At 47.0% G+C, this 26,501-nt stretch overlaps 1 protein-coding gene and 1 long non-coding RNA gene across 2 annotated transcripts in view; both read left to right on the forward strand.

Moving 5' to 3' along the window:
* CACNG3 (calcium voltage-gated channel auxiliary subunit gamma 3) overlaps nt 1–5,015 on the forward strand; it is an 83,715-nt gene extending 78,700 nt beyond the window's left edge. Inside the window, exon 4 of the mRNA XM_045871853.2 lies at nt 4,293–5,015. Coding sequence (XP_045727809.1) covers nt 4,293–4,804 — 512 coding nt within the window. The 3' untranslated portion in view covers nt 4,805–5,015. The remainder of the gene's footprint in view (nt 1–4,292) is intronic.
* A 13,771-nt stretch (nt 5,016–18,786) lies between these two features.
* Nucleotides 18,787–22,478, forward strand: LOC123844560 (uncharacterized). Its single transcript, XR_010411925.1, has 2 exons — nt 18,787–18,923; nt 21,786–22,478. It is a non-coding gene; the product is annotated as an uncharacterized LOC123844560 (long non-coding RNA).
* Nucleotides 22,479–26,501: the final 4,023 nt, after the last annotated feature.

Raw genomic sequence — 26,501 nt, forward strand, 5'->3', positions numbered from 1 at the left:
TCCGTGCAGGGAAAGGGCGAGAAAATGCTCGACTTGTGTTAAGAATGAGGAGCCAGAGACTTTCATGAGAACCAAAGATGCTGACACGCCGGGAAGCTGTAATGGAAAGGCAAGAGGAGATGGGGGCAGGGTCAGCTCAGAGGGAGAGAGAGGCTGGTTAGTAAGAGAGCGTGTGTGACCCTGGAAAGACAGGGGTTTGAACCGCGAGGGTCCACTTACACAGGGATTTTTCAACAAATCCATACGGTAGTGTAAATGTATTTTCCCTTCTTCTTAATGACATTTTCTTTTCTCTAGCTTACTTTCTTGTATGAATACAGTATAGAAGACATATGACATACAAAGTATGTGTTAATTGTGTCTGGTAAGGCTTCCGGTCAACAGGAAACAATTAGCAGTTAAGTTTTTGGAAAGTCAAAAGTTAAACCCAGATTTTTGACTGTGTGGGGGGCAGCACCCCTAACTATTGTCAAGGGTCAACTGTCTATGCTTGCACATAGGGGTCAGGTGTATGTAATGTGTGGCCTGAAAGACTGGCTAAGCGTATTTTTAATGGGGTCCAACTTTCTCTTCACTTGGATATGTTCACATATGTCTCTGGCCCTTTGAGATATGTCACAGCGTTCCAAGGGCTCAGATCCTCATATTGTTCAAGACGTCCCTGGGAATAAGGTAAAAAGCCAGCAGCCTGGATGCTCTCCGGGAAGACCTCATAATCAATAGCTGGCCTGACCAGAATGTGGCAAGAGGGATGAGAGACAATCTTAGTTCAGGACGGGGTCCCATGCACTGCCTTCTCTCTCCTCCCTCCATCTCTGATCCTCCTCCACACACCTCATGCTCTCTTCCCCCTGGATTTTCATCCCTCCCTACCTAATAACAGTATCCACTTCATGGTGGTGTTGGAAGGAGGCTGAACATAAAATGCAAAGTATTATTTTCTTTTTTTTTTTAGTTTACTTATTTATTATTTTAGGGGGGCTCAAACTCACAACCCCGAGATCAAGAGTCACGTGCTCCTCTGACTGAGCCAACCGGGGCACCCCAATATCATTTTCTAGTACTGGAAAAGCAGCAACAATATCATTCCACAGTCTGAGACCCAACGTCCTGCCCCCATCTAAGACCTCGCTCCCATTCCTTCCCCACTGTGTCCCCTTCTGGGAAATGAGGAAGTTGGATTGTATCCAGCTCTGAGTCGCTGGACACCAACTCCAGCAACAGACCAGGGAGGGAGCCGCCATCTTGCCATAGGGATGTGGTCAGCCCAAAGGTGGCCGTGGCCTCTGACCACGCTCTGTGCCGACTGATGGTCACGCCTGGCAAACCCAGGGATTTGTGTGGCTTTGAGGCACTTTCTGGTCACCGGTGGCCCATCCAGACCCCCTGGGCTCTGACCCACCTGAAGGATAATGGATTGTGCTGACATTCGGGTTTCCCATACAGGAGATCATTATTTTGTCCCCCAAGGGGGTTGTCAGGAAAGAGCATGTCAGCAGCAACTTTTTAGCTCACAAGGGTGGGCTATGAGAGGTGTGTGAGGTGGATAGGTGTGTGAGGTGTGTGAGGACTGTGAGAGGTGGCAGGTGGATAGGACGCATGGGAACCGCGAAACATGCGGGACAGTGGCGAAAGCCCCAAGGGAAAGCCAGAAGCATGGGGTCTATTCCTGGATGCCCCCCATCTCCCCAAGGAACCCAAAAAGCCTCAGTTTTCCACCTATAAAATAAAAGTTTCAGAAGAGCCCGCACTCTCTAAGGCTTTTTCTCGTTCAGCTATTCTAAGGATCTGTGGTTTGGGGCAAGCAATCAAGAACCTCTGCTGGGCACCTAGTACCAGGCTCGGTTTCCCCATCTAGAAAAGAGAGTCAGGGGGCGCCTGGCTGGTTCGGTCAGAAGAGTGTACGACTCTTGATCTCGGGGTCGTGAGTTCGAGCCCCACGTTGGGTGCAGAGATCCTAAAAAACTAAATAAATAAACTTTAAAAGAGGGTTAATTTTTTTTTTTTTTTTTTTTTTTTTTACAGCAGGTCTGTTGCAATAATCGAGACGGTGCATATTAAGACTTTGCACAGTGCCGGGCACATGCCCTATAAATCAATGGCAACCCCCTTGGCTCCCTGCCTCATTTAACCTGGTCTGACATCTGTCTTTCTTTGAATTTCTCCCCCTCTCCCACCCTATTGAGACTTCCTTTAGGGGCTTCCCAAACTTTACCACCCAAATTTCCCTGCTGGCAGAGGAGAAAGAAAACATGGCCCTGGGGAGTCGGGGCGGCGGAGGGGGTGGGGGACATCACTAGAAGCCGCCTTCAGTGAGCTGAAATGTCTTTGAAGTCTGTCCCCCATTTACACTTAAAAATTCATGTGAATTCTGCTCTCTCCTCCTTATTATATCCATGTTCATTTTACTATAAAAGAATGGGTCTTCCCTACTAATCTTTAAGCCGAGTTGACACCCCAGAAAGAGGAGCAGTTTCTCATCCTGTGGTTTCCAGCAGCCCGACACAGGGCTGTCTGTCTATTTAGAAATAGCTCAGTGATGAGAACTCGCTGCCGACCTGCTGGATGCCTGCGCAGGATAATGCGAAGAGGAGATGGGGCAGAAGCAGTGCCCACCCCCACCCCCTGCACCCCCACCGCCTTCTAGAAGCAAGTCCTAGATGGAGAATGGCCAGAGATCATATTCAAATACTAACTCCCCTTCATGCATGTGCCCCAGCCAGGTCAGAACAGCCCTGCGTCCCCTGCTCTGCCCAGCTTTAACCCTTCAGTTGCTGGATTGTGGGGAGATCGTGGGGACCCTCAGGAAGAGTCTGGGGCAGTGACGGAGCACAGGCAGCTCCTGGATATGGTTATTTACCAGCTGGTGCTAGCAACTGTGACGAGGGCCAGTCTTCATTTAGCATCACCTAAATTTGGAGACAAGGAGGTGCCAGCTGATATATCAACCTCCCTGAGTCATTGTTGGTATCAAGGCCTAGATGAGGCCCTTGAAGCAAAGAGACAAAAAGAGACATTCCACCTTTGGAACAATAATGTGAGAAAGGTGGGGCACCCGGGTGGCCCAGTCGACTCTTGGTTTCGGGGCTCAGGTCATGATCGCAGGGTCGTGGGATCGAGCCCCGCGTCGGGCTCTGTGCTCAGCAAGGAGTCTGCTTGGGATTCTCTCTCCCTCTCCATCTGCCCCTACCCCCGCTCACTCGTGCTCTCTAAATAAATAAATAAAATCTTAAAAAAAAAAATAATAATGTGAGAAAAGTTGTCAGAGATAATCACAGCCCCTGGGCCCTCAAGTTCTATTGTTTTCTTACCACTCCCTAGAGGATCAATTCACCTCCAAGTGACCATTTCCAGCGGCCTCTCCATTGGCCCCTGGGGGACGCTAAGTCTGCGCACCTCGCCTGCTGGGGAAAGCGGCCACTTCCTCCCCAATTCCCGATGCTCAAATGACAGCTAATCTAAAGCATTATCCTATCCTGTGCAAATGAAAAGACTTAGGAAGCTACTGTCCCTTCCCCTTGGGTTCATTAGCTCCCCAAACCACAGGGGCAGACCCATCTATGTCCACCAGACTGCTGCATTTAGACTCTCCCTAAGCACGTCCAACTCAATGTATTCACATCTTCCCTCCTCTCTAAACCTGTTCTCTCTGCTGCCTCTTACTTTAGCTCAAGATGCCACCAACCTCCTCGTCAGCCCGGCGAAAACCCTAGCAGGTCATTCTCAATCCTTTCTCTCATCCTGCACAATCAGCAGCCTTTCATCTCCCAGCTCAACCTTATGCAATGTCACCTTGTCTTCAAACCCCAGTGGCTCACCTGTTCTGCCTCCTTTTGCTCGCGAACCATTTTTTATGTGTCTCTGGTAGAGCCCTTACTCTATTTTGCTCTAATTGCTTTTACGTGTCAGCGTCTCCTACTAACAGCGAGGAGCTCAGGAGCCGGGACCTGTAGCTCCCTCGTTTTACCATCCTCACAATTTAGCGCCGAAGATGAGGTTTTGATGGAATGAATGGCACGTAAGGGAAAACACGCGCATCCCGAGCTCTCCCACCCTTGCTGTAGGAATAGGGTGTATTCTATAGCTGAACCCACGCCCCCTGGGTCGGAGCCGCCGCATCCCTCCTTTCCCCAGGGACGGACGGTGCAAGAAAGGCCCAAGGGTTGGATTTCCTGGCCTTAAACCCATTGTCTCCTAGTTCCCTCCACATTTCCTACAAATCGTTCAAGGCTCAAAGTGACAGTTACCTCCGACATGTATAAAAGACATATTTTTCTCTTCCCTTCTCTTAGGGTTAAGCAACATCATCGGCATCATAGTTTATATATCAGCCAATGCCGGAGACCCCGGGCAGCGTGACTCCAAGAAAAGCTACTCCTATGGCTGGTCCTTTTATTTCGGGGCCTTCTCTTTCATCATCGCAGAAATCGTGGGAGTTGTTGCTGTGCACATCTACATAGCAAAACATCAGCAGCTACGTGCCAAATCCCACTCGGAGCTCCTGAAGAAATCTACCTTTGCTCGCCTTCCACCCTACAGGTATAGATTCCGGAGGCGGTCAAGTTCTCGCTCCACGGAGCCCAGATCCCGAGACCTGTCCCCCATCAGCAAAGGCTTCCACACCATCCCTTCCACTGACATCTCCATGTTCACCCTCTCCCGGGACCCCTCAAAGATCACCATGGGGACCCTCCTCAATTCCGACCGGGACCACGCTTTTCTACAGTTCCACAATTCCACGCCCAAAGAGTTCAAAGAGTCGCTGCATAATAATCCGGCCAACAGGCGCACCACGCCCGTCTGAACTTGACCTCTGCCCTCTGGCCTCCGCCCCAGCACAGCCTCGGAGGCAACGCACAGAGGCGGCTTTGAGGTTGCATGGCATGGTCCTCGTGATGGTATTACTTTTTACAAAGAATGAAACCAAATGGACTCAGCCCTCTCCCACACTTGGCCCCTGGCGCTCCAGGTCCCACCCCGCCCCCACCCCCCACCGTTCCTTCCTGACTTTTCAAGCCAATCCCATGATGTCATTCCTCTCTCTGTGTATCTGTGCCACATGTTTTCCTCTCTTCCTTCTTTACTGGAAGGACCTGCACATTCTTCCCTCCTTGGAAGAGGACTTTATTCAAAGTCACGGGTGGTGGCTGGGGGCGGGGGTGGGATCCCCGATTCCCCAGGCGCGTGCAATTGTCCCCATTGCCCACTCACACAAATCCTCGGGACACCAACCACCCAGGTGGCCCTGAAGGAGGCATTCACCTTTACGTGTTAGAAAAACATGACCAGAAATCAAAGATGTCAGAGCCCCAAAGCAGCTAATGTAATAAGCACCCATGTTATTAAAGGTTTTGCCTTGTTGTAATCAACCAAGCTGGGGGTGTTTTGTTTCTTCCGGCTACTTCCTACACAGACTCGTTGCCTCCCACAGGACTGGCTCACCTCTGTGTTGGAAGTTGAGTTTTGCTCATCTAACCGCCAGGAAGTTTCCCGGCCATCCCATCAACCCTTAAGACCAGCAAGCTGCCCCCGCCAATGTCAGAGTCAGCATTGTCCCTCACCTGAGTCCCTGAAGGCTAGCTGGGGGCAAGCGTGTGTTAAAAAAAAATCTGGCTCTGGCACCCAGGAGCTCCAGGAGCTGGGGCGAGTCCACCTCACCTTCAAGCCTCGGTCTTCTCATCTGTAAAGTGGAACACGGTATAGCACCCTCCTCCACAGAGCCGTGAGGCTCAAATAAAATGCCACGTGCAAAATGAGTAGCACATTGTGAATAAGTGATATATGTAGTTTTAGTTTTGGGATGCAGTCTAAGCAGCGTGAGCATTATCTGAGTCAGCTTGGGCTGCTATAACAAAAAACACCCTGGACAGGGTGGCTGACACCGCAGACGTTTCTTTCTCACCGTCCTGGAGGCTGGGAAGTCCAAGCTCAGGGAGGGTGCAAGCAGATTTGGTTCTCAGTGAGTGTGGGGCCTCCCGATTGGGTGGGGGCGGGTGGCACAGGCCAGGGAAGAATTCACCCGAGGCAGAACAAAAGAGATAAAAGTTTATGGAATACACCACAAGGGAGCAGCGGATAGGACAGACAGACTGTCTGCCAGGAGGCAGGGGTGAGGGGCCATAGTCCCAGGGCAGAGTGAAGGAGTATGGGGGCAGATGGAATTTTCCCTTCCTTGGAAATCTTAGGTTGGTTGTAAATAGTCCACTGGTCGGTTAGGGCCTATGGCTTAACGAGCCTGTTTGCGTTCAGCCTGGTGGTCTCTGTGGGCCCTTTTGCCTGGCTCAACTTTCCATGGCTCGAGCCACTTGCTTAAAAGCAGCCTCTACAGGGAGGGTTCTCCTCCTGGTTTGCAGAGGGCCGCCTTCTCACTGTGTCTCCGCACAGCCAGCTGAGGACAGCGCTCTCACTCTCTCTGTCTCTGTCTCTCTGTCTCTGTCTCTGTCTCTCCCTCTTCTTAGGAAGCCACTAATCCCAGCACAGCTTCCCCACCCTCATGGCCTCATCTACCCCTCATTACCTCCCAAAGGCCCCATCTGCAAATACCATCACAATGAGGGTCAGGGCTTCAATGTATGAATTCAGGGGGTGGGAGACACAGTCCACAGCAAGCATTATTGCAAGAAGACAGAACCAAACAGAAACGGTTCTACACTGGAGGGTGGGTAGGGAGGGGGGGGCTCTGAGGGCACTGGGGGAAGAGAATGGAAGGACATCTGAATATTTTGAATACTCCATACCAAAAAGCATGAGCTCAGTGTCACCTCTGCCGAGGCTGACTTCCTGGAGTGTGTTTTGGCCTGCACCCCGCTGTTCCCCACTTCCCAGCTAGCTGTCCCTCCTAGGGTTCCGGTTCCCGCAGAGGGCACAGGCAGGGTCCTAAGAGCTCATGCTTACCTCTTGCTGCCAGGTGCGGGGCTGGGTTCTAGCACTGTACACATCCACCCAGGGATAGTCCCTAGTTTCCAAGGAAGAGAGGTTACATGACTCGCCCAGACTTCACCCCCACTAGGGGCCGGGAGTCCCGGGAGCAAGGCACCTGCCCGCACCCACGCGGTCACTTTGATTGCCCAGTGCAGACTCCCTCCAATTCGTTTCTTTTAATGCTTAAGAGTCATTGCGTGCAAATCACACTTACATATATCAAATGATCTCCTTGAATCCTTAAAACAGCCCTGCGTGTAGTAGGAATTACTCTCCCCATTTTGGCAAGCGGGGAAAAGGGCTCAAAGAAAGTGTCTTAGGTGCAAATGAGCAGAACTGGCATGGATGCCCCACCTCAGCTCCCAAATTTGAGTGACTTCTTCATCTTCCAGCATTTTCCAAACCGGTCATTGGGGTACTAGGACCCTTGCGACGTTTCTCATAGGCACATGCCACGTCGACAATTATCTGTCTAACGTTTTTCTTTAAATTGACTCGCTTTTTAATAATAATAATAATAATAAATGTATCTAGCCTTAAGAAAGTGGCAACTGGGAAAATAAATACAATGAAAACAAAACAATCATGCCGTCTTCTAGCTACTGCCTGATCTTTGTAAAAAGGATATAACCAAAGCGTTAGGAAGATGTTCAAGATATCCTCGCACAAGAGAAGTAGCTTCTTTCGGCTTAATCAGAAGGATCCAAGGAAGGATCCAAGGAGCACTGGGAAAGGGGGTAGCTTTCTCACTATGAGATCAGGTCCCATTGTCTCATCCCTTGCCATAGGAATCGGGGCTCCAGGCACCCTCAGAGAGGGAAAGATCTGAGAGATGGAGCAAGTAGGTGATGAATCCTGTGAAATGGAACAAACAGCAACCTACAGCTCTGGGAATCAGGACTTTGTCAAACAGGGCATCTGGGGGCGCCTGGGTGGCTCAGCCAGTTAAGCGTCTGCCTTCGGCTCAGGTCATGATCCCAGGGTCCTGGGATCGAGCCTCGCATGGGGCTCCCTGCTCAGCGGGGAACTTGCTTCTCCCTCTCCCTCAGCCTACCTCTCCGCCTGCTTGTGCTCTCTCTCTCTTTCTCTCTCTCTGTCAAATAAATAAATAAAATCTTTAAAAACAAAAAAACCAGAGCATCTGGGGAAGCTGATGGGGATGGAGAGAAAGGTCCCAGGGGCTTCACTAGGTGGACGTCTGCTCTGGACCAAGTACAAAAGGCCAGATAGCAGGAAGAGAGATGTAGGCACCTGACGCCTGGAAGGAACCCCTGCCCACCCCTCCCGCATCCCCTCCCGCACCATCTAGGTCTGCTCCCTGCACGGCTTGGGCATGAGCAGCCTCAGAGAGCTTTTGCTTGAAGCCTGCTCAGCTGGACCTAGCTGGCTGGCATCAAATAAATATAATTATCACTTGCAGTTTGCAGCCAAGATCCCAGCCAACCCTTGTCATTTGAATCCCTGTGAAGGGTATTCATGGTCACTGGGCCCCCGCTCTGCGTGCTGCGTGAGGTAGGTACTATTGTTAAACACCCAGGATAGATGCTGAAACTTGCCAAGAGACAGCAAAGCAGGTACTCAATCTCTCGTCTGCCCAGCTCCAAAGCATATGAAAGAGCCTCCCTAAGTTGGGCCGGTCACGCTTCTCAAATCTCTTGTTCCATTACTGAGATCCTCATCTTCTCCCCCCCGATGCAGCTCTGTTTACCAAGGAATTTAAACAGGGGGCTCTAATTTTGATGGAGGCTCAAGGAAGAGGCGGTAGCATTTACAATCAGACCTAAAGGAAGAGTTAGAGTTAGCCAAGTGAAAAAAGGGACGTGTGCAGAGGACAAGAGTAGCATAGGCAAAGGCCCTGAGGCTGGAGACACCCTCCACCCCCTCCCCCAACAAAAGCCAGCAAAGCTGGAGCTCAGAGTGAGAGGGAAAGTAGCATCAGGTGAGTCTTAAGAGAAAGCTAGATCCAGAGGATGTACATTACAAGCATGTTAGGGATTTTGAATTTGAACCCTAAGTACACTAGGTACAACCTAATATGTATTTTCAGAAGTCTAATGTTAGGTGTCCAGTGAAATACTAGTTTCCTAAATCTTACCTTTAGAAATACTTCACTAAGAGCTTGTATCATTGGGCGCCTGGGTGGCTCAGATGGTTAAGCGTCTGCCTTCGGCTCAGGTCATGATCTCAGGGTCCTGGGATCGAGTCCTGCATCAGGATCCCTGCTCCTTGGGAGCCTGCTTCTCCCTCTGCCTCTCCCTCTCTGTCTCTCATGAATAAATAAATAAAATCTTTAAAAAAAAAAAAAAAAAAGAGCTTGTATCATTGCCTGCTTTGTCCACAGTCTTTAACATGTGGACATGACAATGAATTGGACATGAACTTGCCTTGGAGCATGGTTGGCCAGATTACAGCCTACACCTGATTTGCAGCTAGCTGAGCCTTTTATTTTTTTTTTAAGATTTATTTATTTACTTTGAGGGGGGCGGTGAATGGCAGAGGAGAGAGAATCTCAAGCAGACTCCCTGCTGAGTGTGAATGCAGGGGCTCAATCTCACAACCCTGAGATCATGACCTGAGCAGAAACCAAGAGTTGGACGCTTAACCCACTGAGCCACCCAGGTGCCCCATGAGGCTAGCCTGTCTATTCATAGGGTGGCCAGTGGCCTAGGCTTTGTGACTTGACTTTAAAAGGTAAATTGAGCCAATCAGACAATCTCTGCTGGAAATTCTAACTAAGAGACACAGAAAGCAGTTGCTAGTTGGCCAGAGGGAGCAGAACAGAAAAGGTATAAGGAAGCCTTGGGACCCGGGCAGCAACAGTGGGCCAAATTCAAGGTAAAAAGAGGACAACCCCCCCCCCCAAAAAAAAGAGGACAACCCTGCAAAGGCTTCCCATTGTAGGTAAATAAAATCCAAATTTTTGCCATGGTCTCCGGGGTCTTTCATTATTGAGACCATGCTAATCTGTCTAACTTTATTCTGTCACTTTTCACCTTGCTGCCTACCGTCCAGTTATGTGTCCTCTCTTTTCAGTTCCTTGATCCAGCCAAACATAGTTCTGCCTCAGGGCCTTTGCACCTTGCTTGAAATCACTTCTCTCTTTATATGGCTGGCCCTTTCTCATCTTTCAGGTCTAAGCTGACAAGTCACCTCTTCCTTTACCAATTCACAACAGGAGATCTGATGTTTTTCTTTGGTATAGTCCATACTTAATCCCTTGATAGTTCAAAAGTCTGTAATATTTTGTGTGTATTTGTTTACTGACTAGAAGTTAAGTTCCACGAGAGGAGCATACCTGTCTCATTCTCCACTGTTGTCCTCCATGCCAAGTGTGGAGCTATTCATCTGGTGGATGTTCCACCATGTGAAAGAAGCAAGCAGAGAAGGTGAATGCATTAAGAACTGTTTAAGAGAAAGCCGTCCCATCACAAGGAGAGCGTGGTTTCCTTGGTTTCTGGGAGCTTCCTCTCCCATTTCCTCCGAGAGACTTTATCTGCATCCGTTCAACAATCTCCCCTTTTCCTTGAGCAAGCCCAAGTGCCTGCCTGTTCCTAGTTACCAAACGAGCACAGACTAGAACCTGCGCCTCTGGAGGCTTCCAGAGCTGGAGAACAGCCAGCCATATGCAGATGGCTGAAAGTCCTTCTTAGGGACAGCAGGACAACTAGAGCAGAATGGCATTTAGTCAGGATGTTTATACAAGGGAAATCACAACCTCAGAGCCAGTTCAGTTAGGAAAGAGCCAAGACAGAGGAAGAACCAGGGACCAGAAACCAGGTGACAGTGTCTGAGGGCTAACGAATCATCAGTCTAGAATCAAAGCCACCATAAGGCAATGATGAGGCCAAGTCACCAGGCTGAAAGCAAGTGACTCCTGGATGGTAGATTAAATTTGTGGAATGCTGATTGCCTCTTTGTAAATAAAAATAAAACCAGACAAACAAAAACCAGTTTTGAGATGGTGGTCTGGACTTCACGGGTCCTTCTCTGATGCTATAAATAAGAATCATTAAGGGGCGCCTGGCTAGCTCAGTTCGTGGAACATGCAACTTTTGATCTTGGGGTTATAAGTTCAAGCCCCACGTTGAGTGTAGAGCTTACTTAAAAAATAATAATAATCTTTGGGCTGCAAGTAACACCCAATTTTAATTCAAATAGCTTGTATTCCTTAGACAGGCAAGGTTGTCTGTCATAGCAAACAAACCCCAAAGCCTCAGAGGCTTAACCCAACAAACCTAATTTCTTGCTCACACAAAGTCCAATGTAGGTTTCCTGACTGAGCAGCTCTCCTGGATGGCTCTGCCCCAGGCTCTAACTGGAAACCAAATTGCTTCTGCCTTACAGTTAGGCCATCTTGTGGCTCCAGGGTTGACCTGATGTTATCCACCTGGGTAGAGGGAGTGAAGGGTGGGGTGAGGAGGTGAAGGATCATGCACCTAAACTCAATCCCTCTAATCCAGAAGTGACCCACTTCATGTCACATTCCGGTAGTGAGAACGAGTCACATGGTTCCATCTGGATTCCAAGGAAGGGGCTGCTGAAAATGTCATCCATGGTTGGAGAGTTTCTTCTGTCAGGGTTCAAGAATGTCCTGTCCCCTTCAGGTTCCTTCTAGCCAGACTAAGAAAACAAATTGACATAGGACAGATTAACAGGAGAAAATCAAATTTAATAGAGTGTATATGGGGAATCCACGCAGACGTGGAAATTCCAAAGACAAGCAAAATAAGGTATACATATCATTCTGAAGTAAGGAGAAGGGGGTAGGGTTCTGGGACTTCAAAGGGAAGGAATGTGATTCACAGGGGAATCAAAAGAGTATATGTTTGGTAAATAAATGTTTCTGGATCACTCAGAAAGAGTGGGACATATAGAGGACTTTGAACAGATCTTGCTGGGTCGCTCCCTGTCCACCATACCTAGCTTCCATCATAATGTGCTTATCTATGGTGATAGCTCTCTTCCTGGAGCAGTTTCTCTACCTAAATTCTTTTTAGGCAGTTGTGGGGGAGGTACAGAGCTTTTCCTGAATCTTCTGGGTTCTGATCGCTTTTAGATTCAAAATAGTCTTCACTCCAAAGTGGCCCATCTTGGGCCCACCTGCACCGTGGCCTCTACCCTACCAGGTAATAAGTAGAACTCTATATAATATAAGGTATACATGAATCTTTAGCAGGTGACCAGTCATCTTTACCATACAATTTAAGAAACATGTATCCCCTGTAAAAAGAAATCCCCAAGACGAACCATGAGAGACGATGGACTCTGAAAAACAAACTGAAGGTTATAGAGGGGAGGGGGGTGGGAGGATGGGTTAGCCTGGTGATGGGTATTAAAGAGGGCACGTTCGGCATGGAGCACTGGGTGTTATACACAAACAATGAATCATGGAACACTACATCAAAAACTAACGATGTAATGTATGGTGATTAACGTAACAATAAAAATTTAAAAAAAAAAGAAATCCCCAGATAAAGGGGCCCCAAGATTAGTTCATTCAGCAGCTCAAAGATAAATTCAAGAACCCATAGTCTTTTCATCTTTCACACTAATGGCGTCACATGTCTGCCTAAACCCTCAGTCAATAAGGGGGATGGACTCACCATGAGGGACCAGGACCAGTGGTTCTCAGCCCTAGTTGCCCATTAGCTTCATCTGGAGGAAATTTTTAAAAATACAAATGTCTAGAATCCACCGCAGAGATTCTTATTGGATGGGTGTGAAGTGAGCTTGACCTTCAGAAGTCCCCAACTGATAGTTTAAAGACTAAAGTCCATTCACATTCTTGTGTAGCTTGATCCATAGGATGTTTCCAAAAATTGGGAATTTACAATGACAAAGCAAATGGGACAAATGGTAGCAACCGGTGAATCGGAGAATAGGCTATAGAAGCTCTTGATGCCATTCTTGGCATTTTCTTCCTATAGGCTTGACATTATTTCAAAATTAAAAGTTACCATAAAAAGGGGAAAGTCGGAACTTACACAGAAAAGCCAGTATCTTTGGCTTCTTTTTCTTTTTTAAGGTTTTATTTATTTATTTGAGAGAGAGAGAATGAGAGAGAGCAAGCACATGAGAGGGGGCAGGGTCAGAGGGAGAAGCAGACTCCCTGCTGAGCAGGGAGCTCGATGTGGGACTCGATCCCGGGACTCCGGGATCATGACCTGAGCCGAAGGCAGTCGCTTAACCGACTGAGCCACCCAGGCGCCCTATCTTTGGCTTCTTTTGGAAATCAGAAAATCTGGGAAAACCGGGTCTGTATTCCCATAGAAGATAAAAAGCAGGCCTATGCAGTATGGCCCAGACCTTGGATCAAGTATATCCTGGGGCAAGGGCCTGAGCATCAGTATTGTCTAGAGCTCAGGTGAGTCTGAGAATCAGGCTTGGGAATCACTTCCTGAAGTCTTTTGCATTTGCATCTGTTTTCTTCTCTCCTGTTTCATCCTTTTCCAACCTCTAAGTATAGCTCAGATTATTTTTTGCCAAACGCAGCACCTTGCACTTGCCCACACTGAAGCTCATCCTTGGCAATTCCTCGGCCCACTCACACAGCCTGGTGAGATCTTCCTGCAGCTTATCACCAGTGGCTTGGCATTTCACTACCTGGCACAGCGAAGTGTCACCAGGGAATGTGGGGCTCACACCCCTCACTCCTCCAGATCAGTTAGGCAAATGTCAAATAAGACCAGCCCTAGCACTGACACCCCACTGTTTTCGATTAATTAATTAACTAACTCATGACAACCCAACCAAGTCTCTGGTTGCAAGCAAAAGAAGCCAACTGTGGTTAACTTAAGGAACAGAGGAATTTCAAGAGGAAAATCAGGGCTTCGTTCCAGCTGTGCTGTTGACATTTGGGGCTGGATAGCTCTTTGGTTGGGGCGGAGGGGGCGGGACGACAAAGGCTGTTAAGCAGCAGCCCTGGCTTCTACCCACCAGATGCCAGGAGCACAAATCCCCCTCCCCCGCCAAGTGGTGACAGCCAAAAATGTCTCCAGACGTTGCCAAATGTGTGGGGTGGGGGGTGGGGAAGTAAAAGTCTCTCCCAAAGGGAAAGCTGAAGAATCAAGTTTTAGAGACAAAAAAAAATGGCAATCTGAGTCATTCTAGGGTTCTAGACTGTAAGGACTCAATGATGATTGAGTTTGAATCCCAGCTCCTAGTTGTGTGACTTTGGACGAGTTACTTTCCTGCCCTGTGCCTCAGTTTCCTTTTCTACAAAATGAGATCATTGGAATAGATTGGGTTATACGGTGGAAACAAACAACCCCAAGGTATCAGGAGCTTAAAACACAGGCTACGTGTCCAGTGTGGTCAGCCGGGGATCTGCTCACGTTGCCTGCTCCAGGAGTCCCAATGTCCGCCATCTGGACATTGCTGGTCAAAGTGAGAAGATGAAAAGAAAGGGAGGTGATAAGCTGGCTCTTAAATGTGCCTGCCTGGAAGGGAAACACATCATTCCTGCTCAAATCCATTGAACAAAACGAGTCATATGGCTCTACTGAATTTGAAGGAGGACAGCAAAGTAAAAACCTACCACATTCCTAGAGAAAGAAGAGCAAATACGGATTGATAAGTAGCACTAATGTTGGACACAAGTAATAATATACTGACTTTAAGGGGGGTGGGAGGATGGGTTAGCCTGGTGGTGGGTATTGAGGAGGGCACATTCTGCATGGAGCACTGGGTGTTATGCACAAACAATGAATCATGGAACACTACATCTAAAACTAATGATGTAATGTATGGGGATTAACATAAGAATAAAATAAATAAATAAATAAATAAATAGATACTGAGAATGAAAAAATAATAATAATACTGACTTTATAAATGTGTTGGGAAGGGAAAATAATTAATACATACAAAGTTCTTAGGACAGTGCCTGGTATCTATTAACTGCTCAATAAATACTAGCTTATTGTTACTTATTGATTCAGCAAGAGTTTATTGAGCATTGTGAGGGTCAGTTTTATGTGAATCACCCAGTTATTCCATCCAACACTAATGCAGGTGTTGCTGTGAAGAAATGTTGCGATGTGATTAACATATATAATCACTGGACTTTAAGTGGCTTATTATCAAGAATCTGGGTGGGCCTGATATAATCAGTTGAAGGGCCTTAAGATCAGAACCGAGGCTTTTTTTTTTTTTAAGACTTTAGTTATTTATTTGATGGGGGGGAGGGGCAGAGAAGGTGAGGAAGAGAATCTCAAGCCAGCTCCACGCTGAGTGTGGAGTCCAACACAGGGCTTGATCCCAGGACCTCGAGATCATGACTTGAGCTGAAATCAAAAAGCCTGCCACTTAACCAACTAAGCCACCCAGGTGCCCCAGAACTGAGGCTTTTCTAAAGAAGAAATTCCCCCTGTGCATAGCGGCATCAGACGCTGCCCAAGAGTTTCTAGCCTACACCTCATAATGGCCCACCCTCCAGATTTCAGATTCATCCAGCCAGCCCACATTTGCCAATTCCTTGCAATAAATCTCTGTATAGCTTTAACCCTTAATATCCACTTCCCTCCCTGCCTCCTCCTCTCTCCCTACTGTCTTGTTAAACAGCATAAATCCTGAGTTTTATTCCCCACTTCTGGGGTTGACTCATCTCTGGTTTCTGACCTTTTTGTTCTGACTCCCAGCCTCCTTGATAGAAGTTTCTTGCCTTGACTCACAGGTCCTCATCCTCCCAGGTCTTTCTCTCTCTCCTGCTACTGCTCATCTCTTTAGAAGTCTGGCCACTTCTTCCTCTGTATTGAGTGTCCCGAGGGGGCTAACGGAGCTTGGAAGAGCAGAAATTTTGAGCTACATGACCTTGACCTCCTGTCCCTGCTGCCCCAACCCCACTTTCCTGTCTTTAAAACAGACCCAGTTCAAGTCCCTGCTCTTTGACTTTAGGCAAGTTGTGCTTGATACTTTAGTTTACTCAGCTGCTAGAGGGGGGGATCAGGATACGCCAAGTCAAAATATGCCCCACCCCCTTAGCATACAGAAGGATTATTTTGAGCTGAAGGCAATCAAGAAATGGCAGATTTAAGAAAAAAAATATCTCTACCCTCCCCCTTTCTGCCTAAAGGCAGGGCCTAAATTTCCCTTTGTGAAGCTGTCCCCCAACTCCCCATTCCCACACCAGGAAAAGGAAATGGGTTTAACACTGGTACCAACTTGAATCTGCATAAACAAATCTTACTGAAATAACCCTTACCTTCCATCAGTTCCCCCAGATATTTAATTTCTCACCCTCTACTGCCCTTTGAAGCCCAAACCTCTTTCCTTTTTGTTGTCACTTCTCCATAATTCTCCATAAATTTATCACCCTTTGTGAGAATGGTATATAAGCTCTCAGGCCTAACCACTTTGAGGTTTTTTTGTTGGTTTTTTTTTAATACTTAAGCTGAGTTTATTCATAGCATATGAATGATCCTTTGATAACTTTTTAAACAAGTCTTAATATAGTATAGGTTTTTTTTATTCTTATGTTAATCCCCATACATTACATCATTAGTTTTAGATGAAGTGTTCCATGATTCACTGTTTGTGCATAACACCCAGTGCTCCATGCAGAATGTGCCCTCCTCAATACCCACCACCAGGCTAACCCATCCTCCCACCCCACTTTGAGTTTTTATTCCTTTTCTGTGAGATCTTGGTGTGCATGAAAAATTATAAGCATTTTTTTTTTGCATCTTCTCCTGTTAACTTATCGTTTGTCAGTTTAATTTACATGACCCAGGTACCGAATGTAAGAGGATAGAGGAAAAGGGTTTTCCTTCCCCATACTCCAAAATGGGGATAACAGTAGAATCCACCTCACTGGGTGAGGTGAGGACTAAAGGCGATGCTTGTGCGGCACTTAACACACGACCAGCTCATAGCCAGTGCTTGAGAAATGAAAACGTATTACATAGTTACCAATACTAGTCCTATTCCATCCTCAGCCCCGGTATCCTTGCCCCTTAAGGTCTCAGGACAATTTAGAGAAGGCAGAACAGCTGAGTTGCAGAAACTTAGCAGATTTTATTAACCACAAGGCAACAAGCAATCCCCACTTCAAGTCTATCTCAGGAAGGAGACTTTCTAAAATTCAGATCTGTTTTCTTCAAACTCACCCTCTCCCATCGGGTAATAAGACACTTCCATTCAGCAGGGAGCCCAGGGAGCCAGCTTCTGTCTCCCTACTCTGATCCAGTCTCTGGCTCCCCACTGCCAACGTGTTAATCACCAGCCCAGCGGAGGGGGATTCGCAGGAAGCCTTGCGCTTTGAAGTGGCTCAGTTTACCCACACTTTACATATCAAGAGGGAAGAGGACAATCATTATTGGCAAGAAAGATAGGAGGAGTAGCAGAGGTCGAATATTCTAAAGCAATCATTGGGACAACAGAAGGAACAAAAGGAATGACATTATGCAAATGGAAGCCATTCCACCCTTGAGAAGATAATGTCCTCTCTGAACACAAAGAGAGACAGTTAAAGCAGGCCAGTTCATTCCAATTCTGTTTGAATAGTAAGCTTCCTACTGATTAATATTGGGCCCGGGTAGCATCAGTTCTCTGAAACATTAACACTTTCATATTCCTCAATAATTGTGTTAGCCTCGTCTGTATTAGATTTTAAATATTTCACAACATAGGGCGGGAGTCAGTACAGTAATAAATCTTAACGTTTCTCCAAAATAACTCAGAACTGGCTTGAGCCCACACCTCTCCCCTATTTGGCAGGTTTTCCCTGTGTAGCCTTTTGAGGTTACCAAAGCAGGGGGGTTCCGGTGGGGGGGGGTGGTCTTCGATTAGTAAGTCAATCCTCAGGGAAGCAAGGAGGGAGTGTCATTTGGGCTACCTTAGGAGAAAGCAAGCTATGGCTGAATCGGAAGAGCATCCCCCTTTGTCCTTGCACCCCTCATCCATGGGACCAGGACCCTTCCTTCTCTCCACATTGAGAAACCAGGAGAAAGAGAGATCAGAGCTCAACCCTCCCCACCTGCCAGAGAGCAGAGGACAGCAACCACCAGAGTCCTCGAGCGTGGGGCAGCTCAGGTGGCTGGGGCTTGATTTTTGCAGGACAGGGAGAGCAGATTTTAAGGAAAGGACATCTGGGGACACAGGCTGGCTTCAGAGTGGGAGGAAGTTAAGGACAAGATTGAGGGTGTTAAAAAGAGAGCCACAAGGCCAAGGTGGAGTCACTTGCCCCCAGGACAGCAAACCAAGACTTAACTGCAGGTTCATCCTCTCTCCAGAATTTTAAGCCAATTAATCTGGGATTTTTCTGATCAGCACCAATGAGGAAATCTGTCACATGGGCTCTCCTTCCTCCATAGTAAAATGAGGTAATCTACCTAATGAGCCCCCTGCCCTACCCTCTAAGGGAAGGTGACCTTGCCTGAAACAATCCTTTCTTTTCTTTTCTTTTGCTAATAACCTCCCATCCCTCCCTTCTTCCTATAAAAATTTTCCATCTCGTAGGATTCCTCAGAGCTCACTCTACTTGCTGGATGGAACAGTGCCTGAGTCATGAATCACTTAATAAAGCCAATTAAATCTTCAAATCTACTTGGTTGAATTTTGTTTTTTTAACACTTGAGAAATAATAAATCTGACCTTATTATGCTAAAGACACAGCCACCCTTTTCTTGACTTGGGCTTTATTACAATGCAGCCCCACATTTACTGAAAGCGCCTCTCTTTACCCTCCAGATACGTTATTCTCAACACATTAGAACCACCTTAGGAGTTTCAAAAAGAAAAACGACATGCCTATTTCCTGTCTGTAAACACGAACCATACACTTGCCCTTTGTCCTGGCGATTCCACTTGCAACATGCCCAAGAAAAACAAACACACCCCAAAATGAGTTACAGCCAAAGATATGTACAAATATGACCATGGGAGCTTTTATTATGGTAGCCAAAAGTGGAAAACAATCAAATTTCTATCATAAATAGAATGGATTGATACATTGGGACCTGTTCAGTCGATGGAGTGGATTACAGCTGCCCCGTGCACCACAGGTGAGTCTCACAGACATTCAGTGAAGAGAGAGAAGCTAGATCTAAAAGAGTGTGTATACTGCTTGGTGCCATTTACGTGAAGTTCAAGTGCAGACAAAACTAATCTAGGTGAGAGAAGTCAGAATAGTGGTTCCCTGCAGTGGGGGTGAGGGGCAGTTACTGCCTGGGAGGGACATACAGGAGCTTAGAGTGTTGATGCTAGAAAGTTCTATAGCTTTTTTTTTTTTAAGATTTTATTTATTTATTTGACAGAGCACAACCAGGGGGAAAGGCAGGCTGAGGGAGAAGCAGACTCCCCGCTGAGCAGGACCCTGGGACAGGTGGGGCTAGGTAGGGAGAGATAGATGGGGGGGCTCCGTGGTCAAGCTCACAGAAATCCCAAAAATGTGGAAGCATAAGGAAACCAGAGATAAGGGAACACTCCAGACTACCCTGCCCTAGGTGTCCGAGGGGAAGTCTTATTTATGACAGTCTCCCGTGGTCAACAGAAAATAACCAGACCCTAAAAAGAAGTAAGCCAGCGAAGATGTTATCGCTAGTCCCTAATCAATAGTGTCGCCAGTAGAGAAGTCAAAAAGATTTAAGTTCCCTGATTAGCGCTTTTTTTTTTATTTTATTTTTTTTCCTTTTTTTTTTTTATTATGTTGGTCACCATACAGTACATCGGTAGTTTTTGATGTAGCGCTCCATGATTCATTATTTGCGTATAACACCCAGGGCTCCATTCAGTATGTGCCCTACTTAATACCCATCACCAGGCTAACCCAACCCCCATCCCCCTCCCCTCTAGAACCCTCAATTTGTTTCTCAGAGTCCATAGTCTCTCATGGTTCATCTCCCCCCCTCAAGGCCAACCCTAAAAGCCCTCACTGGCAACCCTATTGGGACCCCTCTCACTCCTGAGAGCTTTTTTTCCTGTATCCTTGCTTCATAAAACTCTATCGCTTTACTCACTCTCCTTTATCCGCGAGATTCATTCTTTGACCTCGAGAGACAAGAACTTCACTCTCCCACTTCCGGATCATGACCTGAGCAGAACACAGATGCTTAACAGATTGAGCCACCCAGGCGCCCCAGAAAGTTCTATAGCTTTATCAAATAGTGGTACATGGGTATATATTTCTGTAAAAATTCACTGAGCTGTACAGTTAAAATTTGTGTATTCTATTGTAATAGAACTCCATACAAGTATTTATAAAATTAGCAAAATTATATAAAATACAAAAATGCCTATGGCCAGGACCCTCTTCCCTGAGAGTCTGATTCACTTGACTTTGGGTGGGACTCAAAGAAGGAGATAATTTAAGAGTCCAAGGATTTTTTTTTTCCCTCTTTTCCCCCCAACTTTATTGAGCTATCATCGACATTAACATTGTGTAAGTTTAAGGCATACAATGTAATTCTTTGATATAATGTATATGTTGCAAAATGATCTCCACAATAGGGTTAAATAACACATCCATACCTCGCATAGTCAACATTTCTGTGTGTTTAAATGATGAGCACTTTTAAGATCTGCTCCCTTAGCAACTTGCAAATATACAAAACAGTCTTGTTAACTGTGGGCCCTGTGCTATACATCACAGCTGGGGAGTTTAGCTTGAGAATTCTGCCCCCCGATGAATGGACCTATGCGCAGATAGCTTCTCTCTGACCTTGCAGACTCCCCCTCGCAATCATGGGGAGAAGAGGGAAGAGTCTGGGCACGTGCAGGAACCTCTGGTCGACTGGATGGAAGGAGGCCATTTGGCCTTGAGGCTTAAGGAAAGTTTCTGGCTGCCCTATGTTCCAGATTTTATCGCCAGCTGATCTGCAAGCCAGAAGCAATGAGCGCAGAAGGAAAAAGAGCAGTAGGTACAGGGGAGATCGGCAAAAAGCCCCTGGAAGAAGAGTCAGCCTGCCCAGCAGCAAGTCCTGCCCCACAACCTTAGCTGCCCATTCAAATCATCTAGGGAGATTTTTTTAAAATCCCCGATGATGCCCAGGCTGCACCGCAGACCAATTATATCCAAGTCTCGGGGGGGGGTGGGTGGAGCGCCAGGCAGGTATCAGCATTTTGTAAAGCTCCCCAGATGATTCCATTGTGCAGCCAAGGTTGAGAACCACACCCCCCACCCTCCCCACCCCGACCTCCCCATGCCCCGTGACCACCATGCTAAAGCACAGTGACCTTGGCCACCGTCTGAGAATCCGAACCAGATAGAGTTTTATGAAGCAAGTATACAGAAAAAAAGCTCTCAGGACTGAGAGGGGTCTTGACAGGGTTGCCAACGTGGGCCTCCACCGACAGTCTCTTATTTAGAACGGACCGGGGAGTATTATTCTTGTGATGTCTTGGTTTGAGTAAGGACTGGTGATCACATCTTTAATGGCTTACTTCTTCTTTGGGGTCTGGTTATTCTTTGGTGGTCACAATGTGATTGCCATAAAACCACCCCACCTCTGACGCCCAGGGCAGAGTGGTCTGGTGTTTTCCCTTATCTTCAGTTTCCTTACACCTCAGCATTTCTGGGATTTCTGTGAGCCTGATCATGTAGCCCCCCTACCTATCCCTCCCTACCTAACCCCGCCTGTCGCTTACTCAGTGAGACCCTTCAAATGTGTATCAGTGGGTCATATACTTGGGGGATGATTGCCAACATGTATGGGGGGGGTAGAGATAGAGGAATTGTTGTATGTTAAAGTAGACTTACAGGATCCAGGGGGTCCGGCGAAGATTGCCTTTTTCCCCCTCACAAAGTGTCAACATCCAGGCAGCTGAGTCCCTAGAGGAATGGCACTCTGCCTGCCTCAAGGACTTGTCGATGGGCTGCAAGTAGTAAGGAAATTGAGTAATTTTTCTTCTGCCTTTGTTTCCCATAGCACAGCCGGAGAACTCCTTCCCCGTGCCAACCCTGGGAAAGGTGCCGTTCTAGGTGTTGTGCAACTGAAACACACCCTCAAAGACCCTACGTCTTCCAGCTGAAGGACACAACCCCATGAGCCACATCTAGTGGGCACAGACATTTTTCCACTGTGCTGGATTGTTCTACTGTCAGCCTACTTAGACTGGGGGCCAGGCTTCCCAGAATCATCTTCCCGTGTGGTTCCAGGTTAAGACTGCCAAAGTGAAGCTGAGGGGGGTGTGGGAGGCAGCTGTGAGGCGGTACCATCGAAGGTTCCAGGTGGCAAGAGCCAGACGCAGGGGTGCTGCCAAGTTCCAGCTCACCCCAGCTCTGTTCTTCCCATGTCGCATCTCGTCCTTCTTCCTGAACTCCTTGCTGACCCACAGGGACCTGATCCACCACCGGATGCTTCTGTGTGAATTCACAGAGGCAGCAGCTCCAATGTGCCTACAGCCTTCCATGGGTTTCTGCACCAGCCCCTCCGGGCTCTCACTCCTACAGCTGGACAGGACCCGCTTCCAGGCTTCTCTGCAATATCTGACTCGCGCACCTGTGTCCATGCTTCAAGTGAGCACCTTTTCTCGGACTTCCCTATGCCCTCTTTCGGACTTTCATGTCCCCCAGATGGTCCCATGGTTGGGTCAGGTCAAATTCTTATCATTTCTGATAATCTAACTCTCATTGCGGTTCTGCTTTTCTGATTCCACCCCAACAGATACTCCGTAGAAAGGCAGGAGGGAGCCTCCCAGGATGTTGGAAATGTTCTAAATCTTGATCCGAGTGGTGGTTACATGGGGTCTATATATATATTTAAAAGCTCATCAACTCTTACAGCGCGTACACTTTCCCATTCACGTGCTGCATCTTGAGAATTTTTTTAAAAGAGTGACTCAAGAGACTTCATTGGCCAAATAAATACATTAAAGTGCAACAATATGGAGATGGAATGCAAGCCCTCTGGGGCACCTGCAAGGACCACAGACCCCCTGCCCTAAGCCTGCCTTGCTCACGTCCTCCCAGACCCCAGCCACACCTCTCCCTGCTCCTCCTGCCACTGAATATGTAGCAGCCCTTGCAAGGTCCCCTCCACCTGCTGGCTTTGACAATAACAGATCATGATTACAAACGGCTTTTGACTAGAGAAAGATCTTTGGTCTTCATTAAGGTTTATTTGTGACTGTTCCAATGGTGGTTTCTGAGAGAAGAGAAAGAATGCCGATGGCAATTAGGCTCTCCTAATTGCAGTACTCACTGATTGCCTGTATTAAAAACATTTGAGGAAGTATAGCAATTAGAGCTTCGGGAAATATTTAAAAACAAAGTGAAAAGAGGCCTCTAAGTGCAAGGACACAGAGGCAGCCAGGAGCCCCTTGCCCAGCTGGAGTAGACCCCGAGAAGCCCTGGATGTCTGGGCAGCTCACCGCCTTGGGATGATGGCCATGACGGGTCCGAGGAGAAGGAGGCATGTTTCCACCCAGGCACCCTCCAGAGGCGGCTGTGAATCAGCCCATGCATAGGCAATTTTGCAAACAGGATAATTGTGTCAGGCGCCTGCTAAATCCATACAACCAAGCTACAGCACTATTCCCACTTTAAAGATGAAGAAACTGAAGTTTCCATCTACAGAGAAAGTAAAAAACTTCCCAAGGTTACACACTGCAGGTGGCAGACCCCAACTCAAACCCAGGTCTGTTTGATCTCAAGGCACATGCCCATAACCAGTACATTACTCCATAGCGTCCTCAGTCCCCAAACCCTGATTCCTCTAGCCACCAGCACCCAGCAAGGCAAGCTTGCTTGTGAGTTCACACTACCACATCCCACCAACCCTTTACCATGTCTCCAAGAACTCCCTCCCAGCCACCAAACTAGGTCACAGGTCCCCTTGCTCTCCATCAGCCCTCTGCAGTCCTGCCCAAGAGCTGGGGAGAAGCTCTCAGCCTCTCCCCACAAAGCTCTTTGAGCTCTTGGGGTTTCTCCACTCCTCTTGCCAGCCAAGATCAAGGTTCCAAGGTCTTCCATTTGTCCTTGGAGATCTACCTTGAAGAAGCTACTCGTGATCACCACTAACCTTAAAACATTTACCACCATTGCCCAAACTTTCTTTTTCCTTTGGCCCTTTGGTCCCCCACGACCCTTAAACTGCAATGTAAACAACATGAAGGAAGGGATTTGGGTCTTTTATTTCCTGCTTTAACCCCAGCATAGTAGGTGTTCAATAAATAGTTGCCTTTCTTTTTATCCAACCAGAAATACATTCTCTACATTTCTTCCAGGCATCTCTTGGTACGTGATGCTTTCTTAATTGCCAGAAATGCATCCTCTGTGTTCCTTTTTATCAATCACTTGCTCTAGATTCATGGCTTCATGCCTTCCAACCTAGCCTGGATAGATTTGTATGGCCACCATTAGAGCACGAGAAGCATTACTTCTAAAGCCTAACTTATAAGAAGATGATGACCTCTAGGTCACGGTTCTAGTGCCACCCCAGGTAAAGGTGTTCTCAAATTCACCTGTGTGGTGCCCTGAAGAAAAGGGGTTGTACCACAAATTATACTGTGTCCATCAGGGAACAAGATTAAAACTTTATTTCCATCTCCTAATTGGTACTGTCACCCCAAGAGAAATACTGGCCCATTAAGTAAGGAATGCTAATTGCTTACTCACCTCCTGCTGACAGTGATGACAGACTTGGTTAAGGGTTTTTATTAAGGCCCATTAAAGGGAAGACGATGCGGCAAGCTTCTGGGTTGCTTGGCAGGGAGAGATGGCACAGAGATCCCGAGGGGTGTGGTGGGGTTAAAGTGGAGGAATGTACAGGTGAATGAGGAAACAGGCTTGGGGGAGGGAGGGCTGCAGGTAAGATTGGATTGGCTGCAATTAACATAGATCATGTGACTTTCAAATAGTTTTGAATCTGAAATATGTGTTGTTAATTTAAAACAAACTGAATCCTTATTGATTAATATGCCAGATTCTAAGCACTTTCTATACATTGTTGCATTTATCCTCATGGCAATCCCACCAGGTAGGAATTATTACCAGCCCCATTTTAGGAATAAGGAAAGTGAGGCCTAGAGAGGTAAAGTAATGCTCAGAGTCCCTTAAGTAGTCTATTTCTACATCATATCTCTTGAACATTATATTATGGGAGTCAGGACTGTGAGACTAATGGGCTTTATGGTGTCTGGACAGACCACCTGTCTGTCCCTTGATTCGATCTGAGATTAACTTGCTGAGTGCCTACAATGAACCAGTTCTATACTCTGTACTCAGCACATAAGTAGAGTGTTAGAAAGTTCTCTTGGGGGCGCCTGGGTGGCTCAGTCGGTTAAGCATCTGCCTTCAGCTCAGGTCGTGATCCCAGGGTCCTGGGATAGAGTCCTGCATCCAACTCCCTGCTTAGCAGGGAGTCTGCTTCTTTCTCTCCCTCTGCCTCTCCCCCCTGCTCATGCTCTCTCTCTCTCTTTCTCTTGCTCTCACTCAAATAAATAAAATCTTTAAAAAGAAGAAGAACAAGAAGAAAGTCCCCTTGGAGGGAACTCCTGTGACAAACTGAGTATAAGCACCCATATTTGTGTTACCCTCAAAACCCATGAAAGAAATCTATAACCACATGGTAAAATAAGAAAGTGTCATCAGATGGTCAGAAATTTTAAGTCAAAGTTGAAAACAAGGAAGCAGATAGTATAACAATAAAATGGGAAGAAACCATCACCAAGACCTGCAAGAGAATCTCCAGAGAAGGTAGGAATGTGGGGAGAGGGACTCCAAGCTGCACCTGGATAGAAGAAGGAAGGGTGGGGCCCAGGAGTACTTGTCAAGGTGAGTAACTGGGGACATAAAACAAGGACACCAGCCCTTGTGGTTACAGTGAGGTGCTTACCAGATGAGAGCACTGATAAGGAAGAAGAATCAAAAAAGTCCCACACTCAGATATACTATGGTGGAACCATCAAGAATAAAGAGAAAATCCTAAAACTTCCAGAAATACAAAAAGTTCACTTAAAATCATTGTCCCATATCTGTCTCCCACCTGTTTTTTGTTTTTGTTTTTGTTTTTGTTTTTAAAGATTTTATTTATTTATTCATGAGAGACAGAGAGAAACAGAGGGAGAAGCAGGCTCCCAAGGAGCAGGAAGCCCGATGCGGGACTCGATCCCAGGACCCTGGGATCATGACCTGAGCCAAAGGCAGACGCTCAACCATCTGAGCCACCCAGGCGCCCTCCCACCTGTTTTTATTTTTAATGGAAGAGACTTTAGATTTTGAATATATATGAATTGAAGATAAAGAAGCTAAAGATATGAGAGGGCATCATTCATATAGCATGATCTCTGTTGAGGTGGATTAGGTTGAGAAACTCTTCTCCTCCTCTGTAGCAGGGAAAAAAACCCTCAGAATGGGTGGAGATGCAGCTCAGTTTCAGTGGGATGGGCAGAGAATTGAGAGAGATCATGCTCTGGTAACCTCTGTCTTTCTATTTTGAACAATTACTATGTGTCAAGCACTGTCCTTAACATTCAAATCTCAAAACAACCCTACACACAGAGCCTGGGAAAAAACACAGTGCATTTGTCAAAGGAATAGTATCCAAAATATATAAAGAACAACAAAAAAAAAAAAGGGACACCTGGGTGGCTCAGTCGGTTAAGCGTCTGCCTTCGGCTCAGGTCGTGATCCCGGGGTCCTG

This window comes from Mirounga angustirostris, unplaced genomic scaffold (genome assembly GCF_029215605.1).
Source record: "Mirounga angustirostris isolate CCGP_5_RB_7025 unplaced genomic scaffold, mMirAng1.0.hap1 SCAF_5, whole genome shotgun sequence".
Classification (NCBI taxonomy): domain Eukaryota; kingdom Metazoa; phylum Chordata; class Mammalia; order Carnivora; family Phocidae; genus Mirounga; species Mirounga angustirostris.